Genomic DNA, 16,912 nt, shown 5'->3' with positions numbered 1-16,912 from the left:
AAATAAAGAAAGAAATTTGGCGAAAAAGAATGTGAAAAATGAAGAAACCCGAAAAAAAAAACAAGAAAAATGAATAACAGAGAAATACCAGTGAAAACCAAGGAAGAGAAAGAAAACAGTGAAAAGCAAAGAAAACATAAGTTATGACAAGAAAAAGAAAAAGGGGTAAAAAACAAAATGATGCCAAAGAAAAATCAATAAAAAGGTGAAAAAGGGAAGGAAACCGGAGCAGAGCGTAGCTACAGCGAGTGAATCTTACACTAATGGGCCGGCTAGCTCGCACTGCGACTGACGTGAGAGAAGCTAGTTGTTCGCTTTAAGCGAGATATACATGACAATTGGTTTGATGACAATATTTGGCATTGCTAATATTTGGCAAGCTAACGATTGGTAATATCAAAAGTTACCAAAATTTGGCAAGGGAGGTTAGCAAGTAAACATGGTAACCAACTAAGCACTAGCCAATATTTGGCACTTGTCAACTGCTGGCATGCCAATTTTTGGCATCAAGACAATCATGCTCATAGCTCTCACGCCTTTGAAAATTCTTGTTTAACGCTTGTCTGACAAAATGCCGGGATGAGGCCCATTAACTGTGTGCAGAGTGGAAGTGTACAACACATTCTTTGGTAATGTTTAATTGTGCATTTACTTTGAAGGGCGTGCTTCAAATATAGAGCTGATAGGTTAGCCTCAATTTTGAATTCTCTTGATCAAGGAAGACACGTTTGGTTAAATCAACCACACGACCCCTTTTGTATCCCTCTCCATTTGGAGTTTGAATAATAAAGCTTGGTGATACCCCCAAAAACCACATTCTTGGGTGGGCTTTTTCCGTCATTAAATTTTGTTAGGCTGGTACTTTTGGTTTTCTTGTTTTTATTTTTCCTTTCTTTTTTTCCTTTTAGTTTTCTAAATTGTTTTTATTTTTACTTTTTCTTTTTTAAATTTAGCAATAAATTTTTAATTCACGAATATTTATTTAAATTAGGAACATTTTTAAATACATGAATTTTTAGAAATTGATGAATACTTGTAGAAAATTACATGTATTTTTGAAATGTAAGACCATTTTATTAAATGGAGCATAAATATTTAACAAATTTAGAACATTTTTTTAATTCATGGAAATATTGCAGGCCTTGATTCGATCGTGGGCATCTTGCGAATATTTTGGCAATGGAACGAACGAGAAGAGCTGATGAGCCTAAGGCGACCAAACTTTTGAGTTCATCATACAAACGTATGGAAGCGTTTGTGTCAATGTCAATTTTTTTGTTAGGTAGATCGGGGCACCAATCCACACACAGACCATATGGGCCTCGCACTTTAAATTTAGTTCTCCCTTTCTTTTCTTTTCTTTTCCTTTTGTTTTCACTTTTTGGGGTTTCTTTTTGACTTCTTATCATTTGCCTTTTTTACATATATGAACATATTTGAAGGACGACGACGGGTCGGACAGGGACGGCAGCGCGGACGACAATGGAGGTGTCGGCGGCCTCAAAGGCCATGCCTACGAGGTCACCGTTCGATACCTCGTGTAGTTTATACTAGTTTTTCAAAATGTCATTCTGTTTAGTTGAAATCCTGTTAAATTTTATCCTTTTGGTTGTAACTAGTAGATTTGCACGTGCAACGCACGTCTGGGCATCTAGAATAATGCCATCAAATAATTATTAAAATAATAACATGCTTCTTTAATCAAACACGCATTTTGCAGTTCATTTTGTATGTCCCCTCGATACTTGAATGGTTACCTTTATTACATGCATAATGTAGTTGTTTAGGTACCAAGACAACACAAGAGAACAATATTATAGCAAAGAAAGGCAAAGATTCCCCAATGTTATTGACTGGGGGTGGTAGCCATCTGTCACATTATATCAAACATATGTAAGTAATTCCCAAGAAATGTGATATGTGCTCATCTAGAAAATAAATAAATGAAAATACGGTTTGTTAACTAATAAGGATTATCTGAGATGATAAGTACAGCATTTTTCAAAATATTCCTAGGATAACAACTTAATTATTTGAAGTACATTGTCTGACTATGTTACTAAAAAAATTAAGAACTGGATTGAACAGTGGGCAAAAATGGATCTTCATCAATATTAAACAAGGTGTTTGAGCCAGCCAAGCCAAAAATTCAGAAACTATGTTAACAACATCCATGACATGGTTGCTCTTCATATGAAGTCTCAGATACTCCCCTATTCATTTCGTCGATTCTTATTTGGCTTTTATGAGCATAGTTTAAACAACAATAGTGCATGAAAGAAACCGTTACTGACAAGGAACTCCTTTTAGAAAATCAATTCTTAACTCTTGAGGACAACTGGACTCCCTTCAACTTTTCTTTTTTGAGGTTCAATACGTTTCCTATTTATTCATAGAAGGCAGGAATTTCTGCCGCAATAACGTCGTGGATACAATCAGGTGGTTGATGCAGCCATACCTTACACAAATTATTCATAACCCCTTCCCTAGCTAATCTGTGATCCGCCACATTAGCTGATCTCCTAACCCAGCTCACCTTCCAGCTTTGGCGTGCCTCCATTAGATGCTTGACATCCTGAACCAAAGGCCCTTGCCAAGATAGATTCTGAAGCTTCCGAACTATCTCCTTGCAATCCATCTTAATGTGTATATGTGCTGCATTGACATCATCCGCCAGTTGGGCCGCCCTTTTGCACGCCAGTAGCTCCACCTTCGCCGGCCCCACCCCCTGCGAGAAATAGTGACATGGTTGCTTTGGTTTCCTTAAAATTATGCAAGCAATGCAAAGTTAACGAAATATGCCTTAATAGAATTGAGAATTGTGAAGTAAAATCAGAATACATCTCCACTAAGACATCTTTAATGAAAACACAATTTATTACACAGATCTCATATGCTTCTTTAATTCTGGATCATCAACTTTAATCAAGATTTCCGTGATGAAAATAACAACCACTCTCACATCACACTTAAATATTGTAAATATAGTGTTGCAATCTAAAACACAATATTGCAGCAGCAATTTCGTTGACATAGCTATACTATTGCTAGTTCGACGGAACAAAAGGATATACACCAGCGAGAAACATGTACCAAAGGAACGGAAGTACCTTCTTACTGTAGGTTAGAATAAGTAGTGCAGCAAGGCTGGTGCCTTTTATAGCACTGGCCAACCATTTTTTATTAGAGATAGTAAGTATCAATTGAAAGGTGATCTTAGAATATAGAGGCGATGCATTCGCAGATACCTTCTATGGGAAGCCAATCCACGTAAATTGGATAAAATATTGTTCATACTTCATTCTGGACTTGAATCAAGGATAGGCTGCTACAGCTTTCTAGTAAAAACACAATGCAACCCTATTAATAGTAGACTCAATGAAGCATCAATCATATAATTTGTTAGATTTTTTGTATGATAATAATTGCTGCACGTCTTGACTAATACAAATACACTTGAAATACGTAATAACCTAGCAGAAATCTAAGCCTAAAAAACATACGATTTGCCCACTTTGGTATGTTTCAGACTTTGATTTAAGAATTCTTAAACATACCCATTCATCTCCAAAATTGAATAAAATTGACAAGCATTCATAGATACATGAACCTTCGTTTTGACGGTCTTGATGGTCTTGTGGATGCCTGAAATACGAGCGGTGGCTGGACGAAATGTGTTCACTGCAGCATGGGAGCTAATAAATCACTCCAGCAGATTAGTGCCAAACCTACCCCGCTTATCCATAGGCACATGAGCAAGCAGAGCATAGTGACATGATATTCAGATAGTGGTAGTGGGCAGAGAGAAGATCAGACCGACCCACCCAAGCAAGCAAAGCCAGTGAGCCATGGCGGAAGCAAAGGTGCACGGAGCGAACCCACATGGCACCGGCGCCGGGGACGCTGTGTGCGGAGCTCCCCATCACCTTCTTCGACGACGTGTGCTGGCTCTTCACGGACCCTGTCGAGCGCCTCTTCTTCTACCGCCAGGTTGACCCGGCCGCCGCGTTCCCGCCGCACGCGCTCACCCGCTTCCTCCCGCTCGCCGGCATCCTCAGCCCCGCCGCCCGCTGCTTCTCCTACTCCAGCGGCCACGATGCGCTCGACCTCCACCTCCACTGGACGGAGGAGAGGGACCCCGCTGCTGCCGTCGCAGTCAGGTCGCGCTGCGTCCCGCGCCGCCGCCGCTTCTCGGCGGAGGAGAGGAACCCCGCCGCCGACGAAGGGCCGAGCCCCCTGCGTCTCACGCCGCCGCCACCGCAGCTGCCTCTGCTCGACGGAGGAGAGGAACCCGGCCGCCGACGAAGGCCGAGCCCACTGTATTTCACGCCGCCGCCGCTGCTTGAGGAAGGAGAGGGACCCCTGTGGCGGCGAGGAGGAGAGAGGAGGGAGGGATGGGGACGATGGAGGCGGGGCAGGATGAAACGTGGGCTCTCCTTTTTTTCTGACGGGAGATGTGGGCTCTCCTTTTTTGTCGATTCGGCGGACGACAGAGTTTTCGTCCGCTGGAAAGAATTGCTAAGCGTACTTTCGGTGAGGTTAGTTGTTATGTTAACGGTTAGATTTAAATGGGTGAATTTGATCATGTGGCTCTAATTGCTTTAAGGTGTTGTGTGTACATTAGGTCGGGTGTATTTAGGAAAGAAACTGTTCTCTTGTTTAATAGTATATAGATATAGATATAGATATAGATATATCAAAATTTAACAATATTGTCCAGTCTACCTGAAATTTCGACCGCTTTTGTTAAATATCCATTCAAATTTGGCTGGATTTAGTGACTCTGGTTGGATGGCGTCCGCCCATATGGCTATCCGCGGACATTTGATGTATCTGTTTTGGTGATCCGCTTTGGAGTTGCCTTTACTAAAAGATGCTAAAAAAGGAACCTAGGAATTGATGATTTTGTCGTCCAATGAGGAGTATATGGAGGATGCTCGCACAAACCCTCTACTTCTTGGGTACTATACAACATGCACCACTCGCACCCTCCTAACCCTTCTTACTGCTGACTCGGACCTAGAACCGCTACCCTACGCCACCTGCTAGACCACGACTATAGCGCCCCTGCCCCCGCCACAGGCCCACCCCGCCACCCGGCCCGCCTCAGCCCAGATTAGCGGCCCAAGCATGGGCCCAACATCCACCGTCGTTGTCAGCCACCACCGCTGGAAGGCAAGGCAGTAGCCTCTGACCCATGCCGCCCGCCAGGCAAAATCTGGCCAAAGCACCACTGCCATAGCCTCCTGCCGCACGTCGTCACCATCCCACCAGGCACGCACCACCTCCATGCCGCTGTCACCTCCCAACGCCGATGAGCCGCCCGCTGCAACGCCCCTACTAGCACCGCATCCCAACAACTGCATCATCGTCCTACGCCTGTAATATCGTGCGAGGAGACGTAGGTACCCCGTCGCCAACCTGGCTTCGCCCAACCGCGCCCTCTAGGGTCAGCAGGGAAGGAGAGGAGAGGCGGAGTGGGTCCCGACAGGGTGGCTAGTGAAGGAAAATATGCCCTAGAGGCAATAATAAAGTTATTATTTATTTCCTTATTTCATGATAAATGTTTATTATTCATGCTAGAATTGTATTAACTGGAAACTTAGTACATGTGTGAATACATAGACAAAACATAGTATCCCTAGTATGCTAGTACTTGACTAGCTCGTTAATCAAAGATGGTTAAGTTTCCTAACCATAGACATGTGTTGTCATTTGATGAACATGATTACATCATTAGGAGAATGATGTGATGGACATGACCCATCCGTTAGCTTAGCATTATGATTGTTACAGTTTCATTGCTACTGCTTTCTTCATGACTTATACATGTTCCTCAGACTATGAGATTATGCAACTCCCGAATACCGAAGGAACACTTTGTGTGCTATCAAACGTCACAACGTAAATGGGTGATTATAAAGATGCTCTACAGGTGTCTCTAAGGTGTTTGTTGGGTTGGCATAGATTGAGATTAGGATTTGTCACTCCGTGTTTCGGAGAGGTATCTCTGGGCCCTCTCGGTAATACTCATCACTATAAGCCTTGCAAGCATTGTGACTAATGAGTTAGTTACGGGATGAAGTATTACGGAACGAGTAAAGAGACTTGCTGGTAACGAGATTGAACTAGGTATGATGATACCGACGATCGAATCTCGGGCAAGTAACATACCAATGACAAAGGGAACAACGTATGTTGTTATGCGGTTTGACCGATAAAGATCTTCGTAGAATATGTAGGAACCAATATGAGCGCCCAGGTTCCGCTATTGACTATTGACCGGAGAGGTGTCTCGGTCATTCATACATAGTTCTCGAACCCGTAGGGTCCGCACGCTTAACATTCGATGACGATTGGTATTATGAGTTTATGTGATTTGATGTACCGAAGGTTGTTCAGAGTCCCGGATGAGATCACAAACATGACGAGGAGTCTCGAAACGGCCGAGACATAGAGATTGATATATTGGAAGACTATATTCGGACACCAGAATAGTTCTGAGATGTATCGGGTATTTTCCGGAGTACCGAGGGGTTACCGGAACCCCCTAGGGGGTTATTGGGCCTCATGGGCCAAGTGGTGGAAGAGAGGAGGCAGGCCAAGGTGTGGCGTGCGCCCCCCCTAGCCCAAACCGAATTGGACTAGGGGGTGGGCCCCCTTTCCTTCTCTCCTCCCCTTCCTTCCCCCTTCTCCTTGTTGGAATAGGAAAGGGGAGCCGAATCCTACTTGGAGTAGGATTGCCCCCCCATGGCGCGCCTCATCCCCTGGCCGGCCGCCTCCTCCCTCCCTCCGTTATATATGGGGGAGGGGGCACCCCAAAGACACACAAGTTGATCTTTAGCCATGTGCGGTGCCCCCCTCCACAGTTTTCCACCCCGATCATATAGTCGTAGTGCTTAGGCGAAGCCCTGCGCCGGTAACTTCATCATCACCGTCACCATGCCGTTGTGCTGACGGAACTTTCCCTCGGTCTCGACTGGATCTAGAGTTCGAGGGACGTCACCGAGTTGAACATGTGCATATCGCGGAGGTGTCGTGTGTTCGGTACTTGATCGGTTGGATCGCGAAGACGTTCGACTACATCAACCGCGTTACTTAATGCTTCCGCTTTCGGTCTACGAGGGTATGTGGACACACTCTCCCCTCTTGTTGTTATGCATCACCTAGATAGATTTTGCGTGATTGTAGGAATTTTTTTGAAATTACCGCGTTCCCCAACAGTGGCATCCGAGCCAAGTCTATGTGTAGATATTTTGTGCACAAGTAGAACACAAAGAGTTGTGGGCGATAATAGTCATACTGCTTACCACCAACGTCTTACTTTGATTCGTTGGCATTGTTGGATGAAGTGGCCCAGACCGACATTACATGACCGCACTCATGAGACTGGTTCTACCGACGTGCTTTTGCACACAGGTGGCTAGCGGGTGTCAGTTTCTCCAACTTTAGTTGAATCGAGTTTGACTATGGCCAGTCCTTTTTGAAGGTTAAAACAGCACACTTGACAAAAATCATTGTGGTTTTGATGCGTAGGTAAGAACAGTTCATGCTAGAAGCCCGTAGCAGCCACGTAAAACTTGCAACAACAAAGTAGAGGACGTCTAACTTGTTTTTGCAGGGCATGTTGTGATGTGATATGGTCAAGACATGACATGATATAAATTGTTGTATGAGATGATCATGGTTTGTTAAAGTTATCGGCAACTGGCAGGAGCCTTATGGTTGTCTCTTTATGCATAAGATGCAAGCATCATATAATTGCTTTACTTTATCGCTATGCGATAGCAATAGTTGCAAAAGCAATAGTTGGCGAGACGACCATGTGATGACACATTGATAAAGATCAAGATGATGGAGATCATGGTGTCATGCCGGTGACGATGGAGATCATGATGGTATTTTGGAGATGGAGATCAAAGGCACAAGATGATGATGGCCATATCATGTCACATATTTTGATTTCATGTGGTGTTTATCTTTTATATTCTTATTTTGCTTAGTTCGGCGGTAGCATTATAAGATGATCCCTTACTAAAATTTCAAAGTATAAGTGTTCTCCCTCAGTATGCATCATTGTGACAGTTCTTCGTGCCGAGACACCACGTGATGATCGGGTGTGATAAGCTCTACGTTCACATACAACGGGTGCGAGCCAGTTTTGCACACGCAGAATACTCGGGTTAAACTTGACGAGCCTAGCATATGCAGATATGGCATCGGAACACTAGAGACCGAAAGGTCAAGCGTGAATCATATAGTAGATATGATGAACATAGTGATGTTCACCATTGAAAACTACTCCATCTCACGTGATGATCGGACATGGTTTAGTTGATTTGGATCACGTGATCATTTAGATGACTAGAGGGATGTCTATCTAAGTGGGAGTTCTTAAGTAATATGATTAATTGAACTTTAATTTATCATGAACTTACTCCTGATAGTATTTTGCAAATTATGTTGTAGATCAATAGCTCGCGTTATAGCTTCCCTATGTTTTTATATGTTCCTAGAGAAAACTAAGTTGAAAGATGATAGTAGCAATGATGCGGACTGGGTCCATGATCTGAGGTTTATCCTCATTGCTGCACAGAAGTATTATGTCCTTAATGCCCCACTAGGTGACGGATCTATTGCAGGAGCAGATGTAGACGTTATGAACTTTGGCTAGCTCAATATGATGACTACTTGATAGTTTAGTGCACCATGATTTACGGCTTAGAATCGGGCCTTCAAAGACGTTTTGAACGCCACAGAGCATATGAGATGTTCCAAGAGCTGAAATTGGTATTTCAGGCTCATGCCCGTGTCGAAAGTTATGACACCTCAGACAAATACTTCGCCTAAAAGATGGAGGAGAATAGCTCAGGTAGTGAGCATGTGCTCAAATTGTCTGGGTACTAGAATTGCTTGAATCAAGTGGGAGTTAATCTTCCAGATAAGATAGCAATTGACAGAGTTCTCTAGTCACCATCACCAAGTTACTGGAACTTCATGGTGAACTATAATATGCAAGGGATGACAAAAGAAATTCCCGAGCTCTTCGTGATGCTGAAATCGATGAAGGTAGAAATCAAGAAAAAGTATCAAGTGTTGATTGACAAGACCACTAGTTTCAAGAAAAGGGCAAAGGGAGAGAAAGGGAACTTCAAATAGAATGGCAAGCAAGTTGTCACTCCAGTGAAGAAGCCCAAAGCTAGACCTGAGCTTGAAATTGAGTGCTTCTACTGCAAAGGAAATGGTCACTGGAAGCGGAACTACCCCAAATATTTGGTGGAAAAGAGGGATGGCAAAGTGAACAAATGTATAGTTGATATACAGGTTATTGATGTGTACCTTGCTAGTGTTCATAGTAGCCCCTGGGTATTCGATACTTGTACGGTTGCTAAGATTAGTAACTCGAAACAGGAGTTACAGAATAAATAGAGACTAGTTAAGAATGAAGTGACGATGTATGTTGGAAGTGGTTCCAAGATTGATATGATCATCATCGCACAGTTCCTATACTTTCGGGATTAGTGTTGAACCTAAATAAAAGTTATTTGGTGTTTGCGTTGAGCATGAATATGATTAGATCATGTTTATTGCAATACGGTTATTCATTTAAGACAGAGAATAATTGTTATTCTGTTTACATGAATAAAACCTTCTATGGTCATACACCCAATGTTGATGGTTTATTGAATCTCGATCGTGGTAATACACATATTCATAATATTGATGCCAAAAGATGCAACATTGATAATGATAGTGCAACTTATTTGTGGCACTGCCGTTTGGGTCATATCGATGTAAAGCGCATGAAGAAACTCCATAAAGATGGACTTTTGGAATCACTTGATTATGAATCATTTGATACTTGCGAACCGTGCCTTATGGGCAAGATGACTAAAACTCCATTCTCCGAAACAATGAAACGAGATAGTGACTTATTGGAAACAATACATACAGATGTATGCGGTCCAATGAGTATTGATGCTCGTGGCGTGTATCGTTATTTTTCTAACCTTCATAAATGATTTAAGCAGATATGGGTATATCTACTTAATGAAACACAAGTCTGAAACATTTGAAAAGTTGAAAGAATTTCAGAGTGAAGTGGAGAATCATCGTAACAAGAAAATAAAAGTTTCTACAATCTGATCGTGGAGGAGAATATTTGAGTTACGAGTTTGGCCTTCATTTAAAACAATGTGGAATAGTTTCACAGCTCATGCCACCTGGAACACCACAGCATAATGGTGTGTCCGAACATCGTAACTGCACTTTATTGGATATGGTGCAATCTATGATGGTTCTTACTAGTTTACCACTATTGTTTTGGGGTTATGCACTAGAGACAACTGCATTCACTTTAAACAGGGCACCATCAAAATCCGTTGAGACGACGCCTTATGAACTGTGGTTTGGCAAGAAACCAAAGTTGTCACTTCTTAAAGTTTGGTGCTGCGATGCTTATGTGACAAAGCTTCAACCTGATAAGCTCGAACCCAAATCGGAGAAGTGCATCTTCATAGGATACCCAAAGGAAACTGTTGGGTACACCTTCTATCATAGATCCGGACGCAAGATCGTTGCTAAGAATGGATCCTTTCTAGAGAAGGAGTTTCCCTCGAAAGAAGTGAGCGGGAAGAAAGTACAACTTGATGAGTTAATTGTACCTTCTCCCTTATTGGAAAGTAGTTCATCACAGAAATTAGTTCCGATGATTCCTACACCAATTAGTGAGGAAGCTAATGATGATGATCATGAATCTTTAGATCAAGTTACTACCAAACCTCGTAGGTCTTCCAGAGTATGATCCGCACCAGAGTGGTACTGTAATCCTATTCTGGAAGTCATGTTACTAGACCATGATGAACCTATGAACTATGAGGAAGTGATGATGAGCCTAGATTCCGCGAAATGGCTTGAGGCCATTAAATCTGAGATGGGATCCATGTATGAGAACAAAGTGTGGACTTTCGTGGACTTGCCCGATGATCGGCAAGCTATATTAAATAAATGAATCTTCAAGAGGAAGACAGATGTTGATAGTAATGTTACTATCTATAAAGCTCAACTTGTCACAAAAGGTTTCCGACAAGTTCAAGGAGTTGACTACGATGAGACTTTCTCACCCGTAGTGATGCTTAAGTCTGTCCGAATCATGTTAGCAATTGTTGCATTTTATGATTATGAAATTTGGCAAATGGATGTCAAAACTGCATTCTTGAATGGATTTCTGGAAGAAAGTTGTATATGATGCAACCAGAAGGTTTTGTCGATCCAAAGGGTGCTAACAAAGTTAGCAAGCTCCAGCGATCCATTTATGGACTGGTGCAACCCTCTCGGAGTTGAAATAAACGCTTTGATAGTGTGATCAAAACATATGGTTTTATACCGACTTTTGGAGAAGCCTGTATTTACAAGAAAGTGAGTGGGAGATCCGTAGCATTTCTAATATTATATGTGGATGGCATATTGTTGATTGGAAATGATATAGAATTTCTGGATAGCATAAAGGGATACTTGAATAAGAGTTTTTCAATGAAAGACCTCAGTGAAGCTGCTTATATATTGGGCGTCAAGATCTATAGAGATAGATCAAGACGCTTGATAAGTTTTTTCAATGAATACACACCTTGACAAGTTTTTGAAAGAGTTCAAAATGGATCAGTCAAAGAAGGGGTTCTTGTCTGTATAACAAGGTGTAAATTTGAGCAAGACTCAAAACTCGACCACAACAGAAAATAGAAAGAGAATGAAAGTCATTCCCTGTGCCTCAGCCATAGGTTCTATAAAGTATGCTATGATGTGTACCGGACCTATTTTGTACCTTGCCATGAGTTTGGCAAAGGGGTACAATAGTGATTTGGAGTAGATCACTGGATAGCGGTCAAAATTATCCTTAGTGGGAACTAAGGAAATGTTTCTCGGTTATGAAGGTGATAAAGAGTTCATCGTAAAGAGTTATGTCGATGCAAGCTTTTACACCAATCCAGATGACTCTAAGTCTGAATCTGGATACATATTGAAAGTGGGAGCAATTATCTAGAGTAGCTCCATGCAGAGCATTGCAGACATAGTATATTTGCCAAAATACATACGGATCTGAATGTGACAGACCCATTGACTAAACTTCTCTCACGAGCAAAACATGATCACACCTTAGTACTCTTTGGGTATTAATCGCATAGCGATGTGAACTAGATTATTTACTCTAGTAAATCCTTTGGGAGTTAATCACATACACATGTGAACTATTGGTGTTAAATCACATGGCGATGTGAACTAGATTATTGACTCTAGTGCAAGTGGGAGACTGAAGGAAATATGCCCTAGAGGCAATAATAAAGTTATTATTTATTTCCTTATTTCATGATAAATGTTTGTTATTCATGCTGGAATTGTATTAAATAGAAACTTAGTACATGTGTGAATACATAGACAAAACATAATGTCCCTAGTATGCCTCTACTTGACTAGCTCGTTAATCAAAGATGGTTAAGTTTCCTAACCATAGACATGTGTTGTCATTTGATGAATGGGATCACATCATTAGGAGAATGATGTGATGGACATGACCCATCCGTTAGCTTAGCATTATGATTGTTACAGTTTCATTGCTACTGCTTTCTTCATGACTTATACATGTTCCTTAGACTATGAGATTATGCAACTCCCAAATACCAAAGGAACACTTTGTGTGATATCAAACGTCACAACGTAAATGGGTGATTATAAAGATGCTCTACAGGTGTCTCCGAAGGTGTTTGTTGGGTTAGCATAGATTGGGATTAGGATTTGTCACTCCGTGTTTCGGAGAGGTATCTCTGGGCCCTCTCGGTAATACTCATCACTATAAGCCTTGCAAGCATTGTGACTAATGAGTTAGTTATGGGATGAAGTATTATGGAATGAGTAAAGAGACTTGCTGGTGACGATATTGAACTAGGTATGATGATACCGAAGATCGAATCTCGGGCAAGTAACATACCGATGACAAAGGGAACAATGTATGTTGTTATGCGGTTTGACCGATAAAGATCATCATAGAATATGTAGGAACCAATATGAGCATCTAGGTTCTACTATTGTTTATTAACCGGAGAGGTGTCTCGGTCATTTCTACACAGTTCCCGAACTCGTAGGGTCCGCACGCTTAACGTTCGATGACGATTGGTATTACGAGTTTATGTGATTTGATGTACCGAAGGTTGTTCGGAGTCCCGAATGAGATCACGAACATGACGAGGAGTCTCGAAATGGTCGAGACATAGAGATTGATATATTGGAAGACTATATTCGGACACCGGAATGGTTCCGAGATGTATCGGGTATTTTCCGGAGTACCGGGGGGTTACCGGAACCCCCCGGGGGGTCATTGGGCCTCATGGGCCAAGTGGTGGAAGAGTGGAGGCGGGCCAAGGTGTGGCGCGCGCCCCCCCCCTAGCCCAAACTGAATTGGACTAGGGGGCGTCCTCCCTTTCCTTCTCTCCTCCCCCTCCTTCCCCCTTTTCCTTGTTGGAATAGGAAAGGGGGGTCGAATCCTACTTGGAGTAGGATTGCCCCCCCATGGCGCGCCTCCTCCCCTGGCCGGCCTCCTCCTCCCTCCCTCCTTTATATACGGGGGAGGGGGCACCCCAAAGACACACAAGTTGATCTTTAGCCGTGTGCGGTGCCCCCCTCCATAGTTTTCCACCTCGGTCATATCATCGTAGTGCTTAGGCGAAGCCCTGCGCCGGTAACTTCATCATCACCATCACCACGCCGTCGTGCTGATGGAACTCTCCCTTGGCCTCAGCTAGATCTGGAGTTTGAGGGACGTCACCGAGCCGAACGTGTGCAGATCACGGAGGTGCCGTGCGTTCGGTACTTGATCGGTTGGATCGCGAAGACGTTCGACTACATCAACTGCGTTACTTAACGCTTCTGCTTTCGGTCTATGAGGGTACGTGGACACACTCTCCCCTCTCGTTGCTATTCATCACCTAGATAGATCTTGCGTGATCGTAGGAATTTTTTTGAAATTACCGCGTTCCCGAACAGCTAGGGTTGCCATCCCCGTCGCACACGGGCGCGACGTAGGAGGTTTTTTTTTTGCTTTCTAGTTTTTCCTCTCTAGATGTTTCTTTTTCCCGTATCATTCTATATGGCTGCCAATTCTTCATGCATTGCTACTTCCAATTTAGATTTCGCTTTGCTTCTAGTCCCAAAGGACATGTATAGATGAGGATAAAGATGTCACAAAATCTATATACTTAAACGTTGGGCCAAATGGTTGTTCCTTCAACATGCCCTAAAATGAAAGGATTCTCCATAAAAGGCGCTAGTGGATCCAAAAAGTTGTTACTATAAGTAGTGTGGTTGTAAAAGTCAATGATGACATAGGCTATTACTTTTAGATAAAAAATCGACTACGGTAGGGTGACCCCATATCTCCAATATTATTTAATATCGTTGCTGACATGTTGGATATTCTGATTGACCGCGCCAAGCAGGACGGTCAAATTGCAGGAGTAGTGCGACACCATGTGGATGATGGCCTCTCTATTCTGCAATATGCCAATGATACAACTTTTTTATGGAACATGACTTGGATATGGCTGAAAGCCTAAAATTATTGCTTCAATGTTTGAGTAGATAGCAAGCCTTAAAATTAACTTTAATAAACGTGAATTGTTTTACTTTGGAGAGGCCAGTGAGGCGGTGCATGATTATGTTGACCTATTTGGTTGCGCGCAAGGCCAATTCCCGATTGAATATTTGGGAATTCCAATTCATTATCAGCGTCCCACCAATGCGGAGTGGGAACATTTAGAGAAGCGCTTAGAGAAACGGTTGAGCAGTTGGAAAGGCAAGTTGCTCTCTGTTGGAGGATGATTGGTCTTGATCATATATATCCTTATAAAGAATGGTTCTTTATATGTTTTCTTTTTTCCAACTCCCAAAAGGGGTCTTGCAAAGACTGGATTATTTCATATCCAGATTATTTTGGCAAGGGGACAATGAATTAAAAAAAGTATAGGCTAGCCAAATGGAGCATGGTTTGTAGGCCGAAAGTCCAAGTTCGACTTGACATTCATGACCTACAGGTCAAGAATGGTGGACTACTTAGTAAATGGTAGTTCAAACTACTTATTGAGGATGGCATTTGGCAAACCCTGTCGCACAATAAGTATCTAGGCCAAAAGCTGCGTCACATGCCTATTGACCTGGTGACTCACACTTTTGGATGGTCTAATGGCAGCAAAGAAACATCTTTTCCACTTTGGATCTTTCGCGGTAGAACACGGGCCAAACATTAGTTTCTAGAAAGACAAATGGCTAGGCAATGCCAGCCTCCGACAACAATACCAGCTTTGTACCGCACTGTTCGCGATAAGATTGATACTCTAGCAAAGGTGCTCAGTTTATTCTCACCGAATATTTCTTTTAGACGGGATTTGATTGACATCATCACAAAATATGTTACCCCGATTGGAGTAGATTAACTTGACACAAGGACGGGATGTGTTTCGCCAGAACATCACTACATCTAGGACTCTATGCACCGTGCGCTCACACATTCAGAAGTCCCAATGGATAATAACAACAAAGTTTGGATGTCGAAGATTCCAGTAAAAGTTAAAATCTTCATGTGGTATCTTTGTAGGGGAGTTGTGCTAAGCAAAGACAATCTCTCCCGTCGCAATTTACAAGGAAACAAGAAGTGTAGTTTTTGTACTAATGACGAGACAATCAAACACCTTTTTTTATTACAAGTTTGCACGTTCTACGTGATCAGTCATCCAAATAGCCTCTAATTTGTATCCACCCACAAGTGTTGTCAATATTTTTGGTCGTTAGTTGGACGAAATTCCAAATAAGGTCAAAACACTAACATGAGTGGGAGCATATACCTTATTATGGGTGCTTTGACTGTGTAGAAATGATTTGATTTTTGAGTAAAAACACCTCTCTTTTGCAGGTTATTTTTTGCTATACGCACTCGCTTCCTATGTGGTCTATGCTACACAGAACAGAGTACCAACCACTTTCAAGGCGGTCAGGGAGGTCTTTACCCAACATGGGTGGCAGCATAATCTCTGGATTGTTCCAACACTTCCTTCATCATACGCATTGATGTGGACCAGATCATGGCGAAGGCATCAAAGAGTGAGGTTCATGCTAGCACAAATGTTAAACCATTAGATCAGCCAAAGGAAGACATGGGCAAGACCATTATCTTAGTTGGGAAGCTTCCAGTGCCTATTTTGGGAGAAATGGCGCATTAGACTTCTAGCTGCAACTTCCAACCTAAACCTAATTAATTCTAGAAGGGTCTAGCACATTTTAGAGACTGGAAAAGATGGTCTTTGAAGTCAGCTTTCATTCAAAAAAACGGTGCATCATTTGAGGTCTTGAGTCAAAAGTTGTGCAAGTTCCCATGTAAGGTGTCCAGGAATTAATTACAGCACGAGGCTCAACAGGTTTGCTCCTGCTACAGCTTGGAGCTCACAAATTTACCCTTCATTTTGTGTTGTTTACACAACTAACTAGTTGTTTCTTATAGTATAAGTACTCCCTAGTTGTTCCATGTGTAGGGGGGATGAGATTTGTGAGTTTATGTTTGTAGACATCCGGTGAGGTTGTGTTTGTGCTGAGAGCACTAGTACCATTGAGTGTTAGCTCATGTGTGTGGATTGAAGGGTCTGTCCTCAATTCATATAGGATCCTTGTGGTTCTCTATTGTGATTCTCCATAGGTTCACAAGTTTTGTTTGGGTTGCATCCTTGTAAACCAAGCTAGTTATCCGCTGCAATTTATTTGAGAGTGTTTCCTCGTGTTCTTTGCCATTTGAGAGAAATAGTTGATGTTCCTTGTGAGTTCTTTGGCACCGTAAAAGATCATTTTCGTGGCGTCCCGCATCATCTTAGCATCAGAG

At 42.4% G+C, this 16,912-nt stretch overlaps 1 protein-coding gene across 1 annotated transcript; it reads right to left on the bottom strand.

Moving 5' to 3' along the window:
• Window positions 1–2,359: 2,359 nt before the first annotated feature.
• Window positions 2,360–5,369, bottom strand: LOC119292769. Its single transcript, XM_037571481.1, has 4 exons — window positions 5,196–5,369; window positions 3,825–4,518; window positions 3,611–3,681; window positions 2,360–2,728 (listed from the first exon to the last, which is right to left on the bottom strand). The coding sequence occupies exons 1-4, from the start codon at window positions 5,367–5,369 to the stop codon at window positions 2,387–2,389; spliced, it is 1,281 nt and encodes a 426-aa protein (XP_037427378.1). The 3' UTR covers window positions 2,360–2,386.
• Window positions 5,370–16,912: the final 11,543 nt, after the last annotated feature.

This window comes from Triticum dicoccoides, chromosome 4B (assembly GCF_002162155.2).
Source record: "Triticum dicoccoides isolate Atlit2015 ecotype Zavitan chromosome 4B, WEW_v2.0, whole genome shotgun sequence".
Lineage (NCBI taxonomy): Eukaryota > Viridiplantae > Streptophyta > Magnoliopsida > Poales > Poaceae > Triticum > Triticum dicoccoides.
The sequence above is the reverse complement of the archived record's forward strand: the minus strand, read 5'-3'. Positions and strand labels throughout refer to the sequence as shown.

Coding starts and splice junctions, on each gene's coding strand:
- LOC119292769 (XM_037571481.1), bottom strand. CDS start 5,369: ATGATGCAGTTGTTGGGATGCGGTGCTAGTAGGGGCGTTGCAGCGGGC. Junction 3,682..3,824: donor CACTGGCTTTGCTTGCTTGG/GTGGGTCGGTCT, acceptor CCCATGCTGCAG/TGAACACATTTCGTCCAGCC. Junction 2,729..3,610: donor TCAAGACCGTCAAAACGAAG/GTTCATGTATCT, acceptor TATTTCTCGCAG/GGGGTGGGGCCGGCGAAGGT.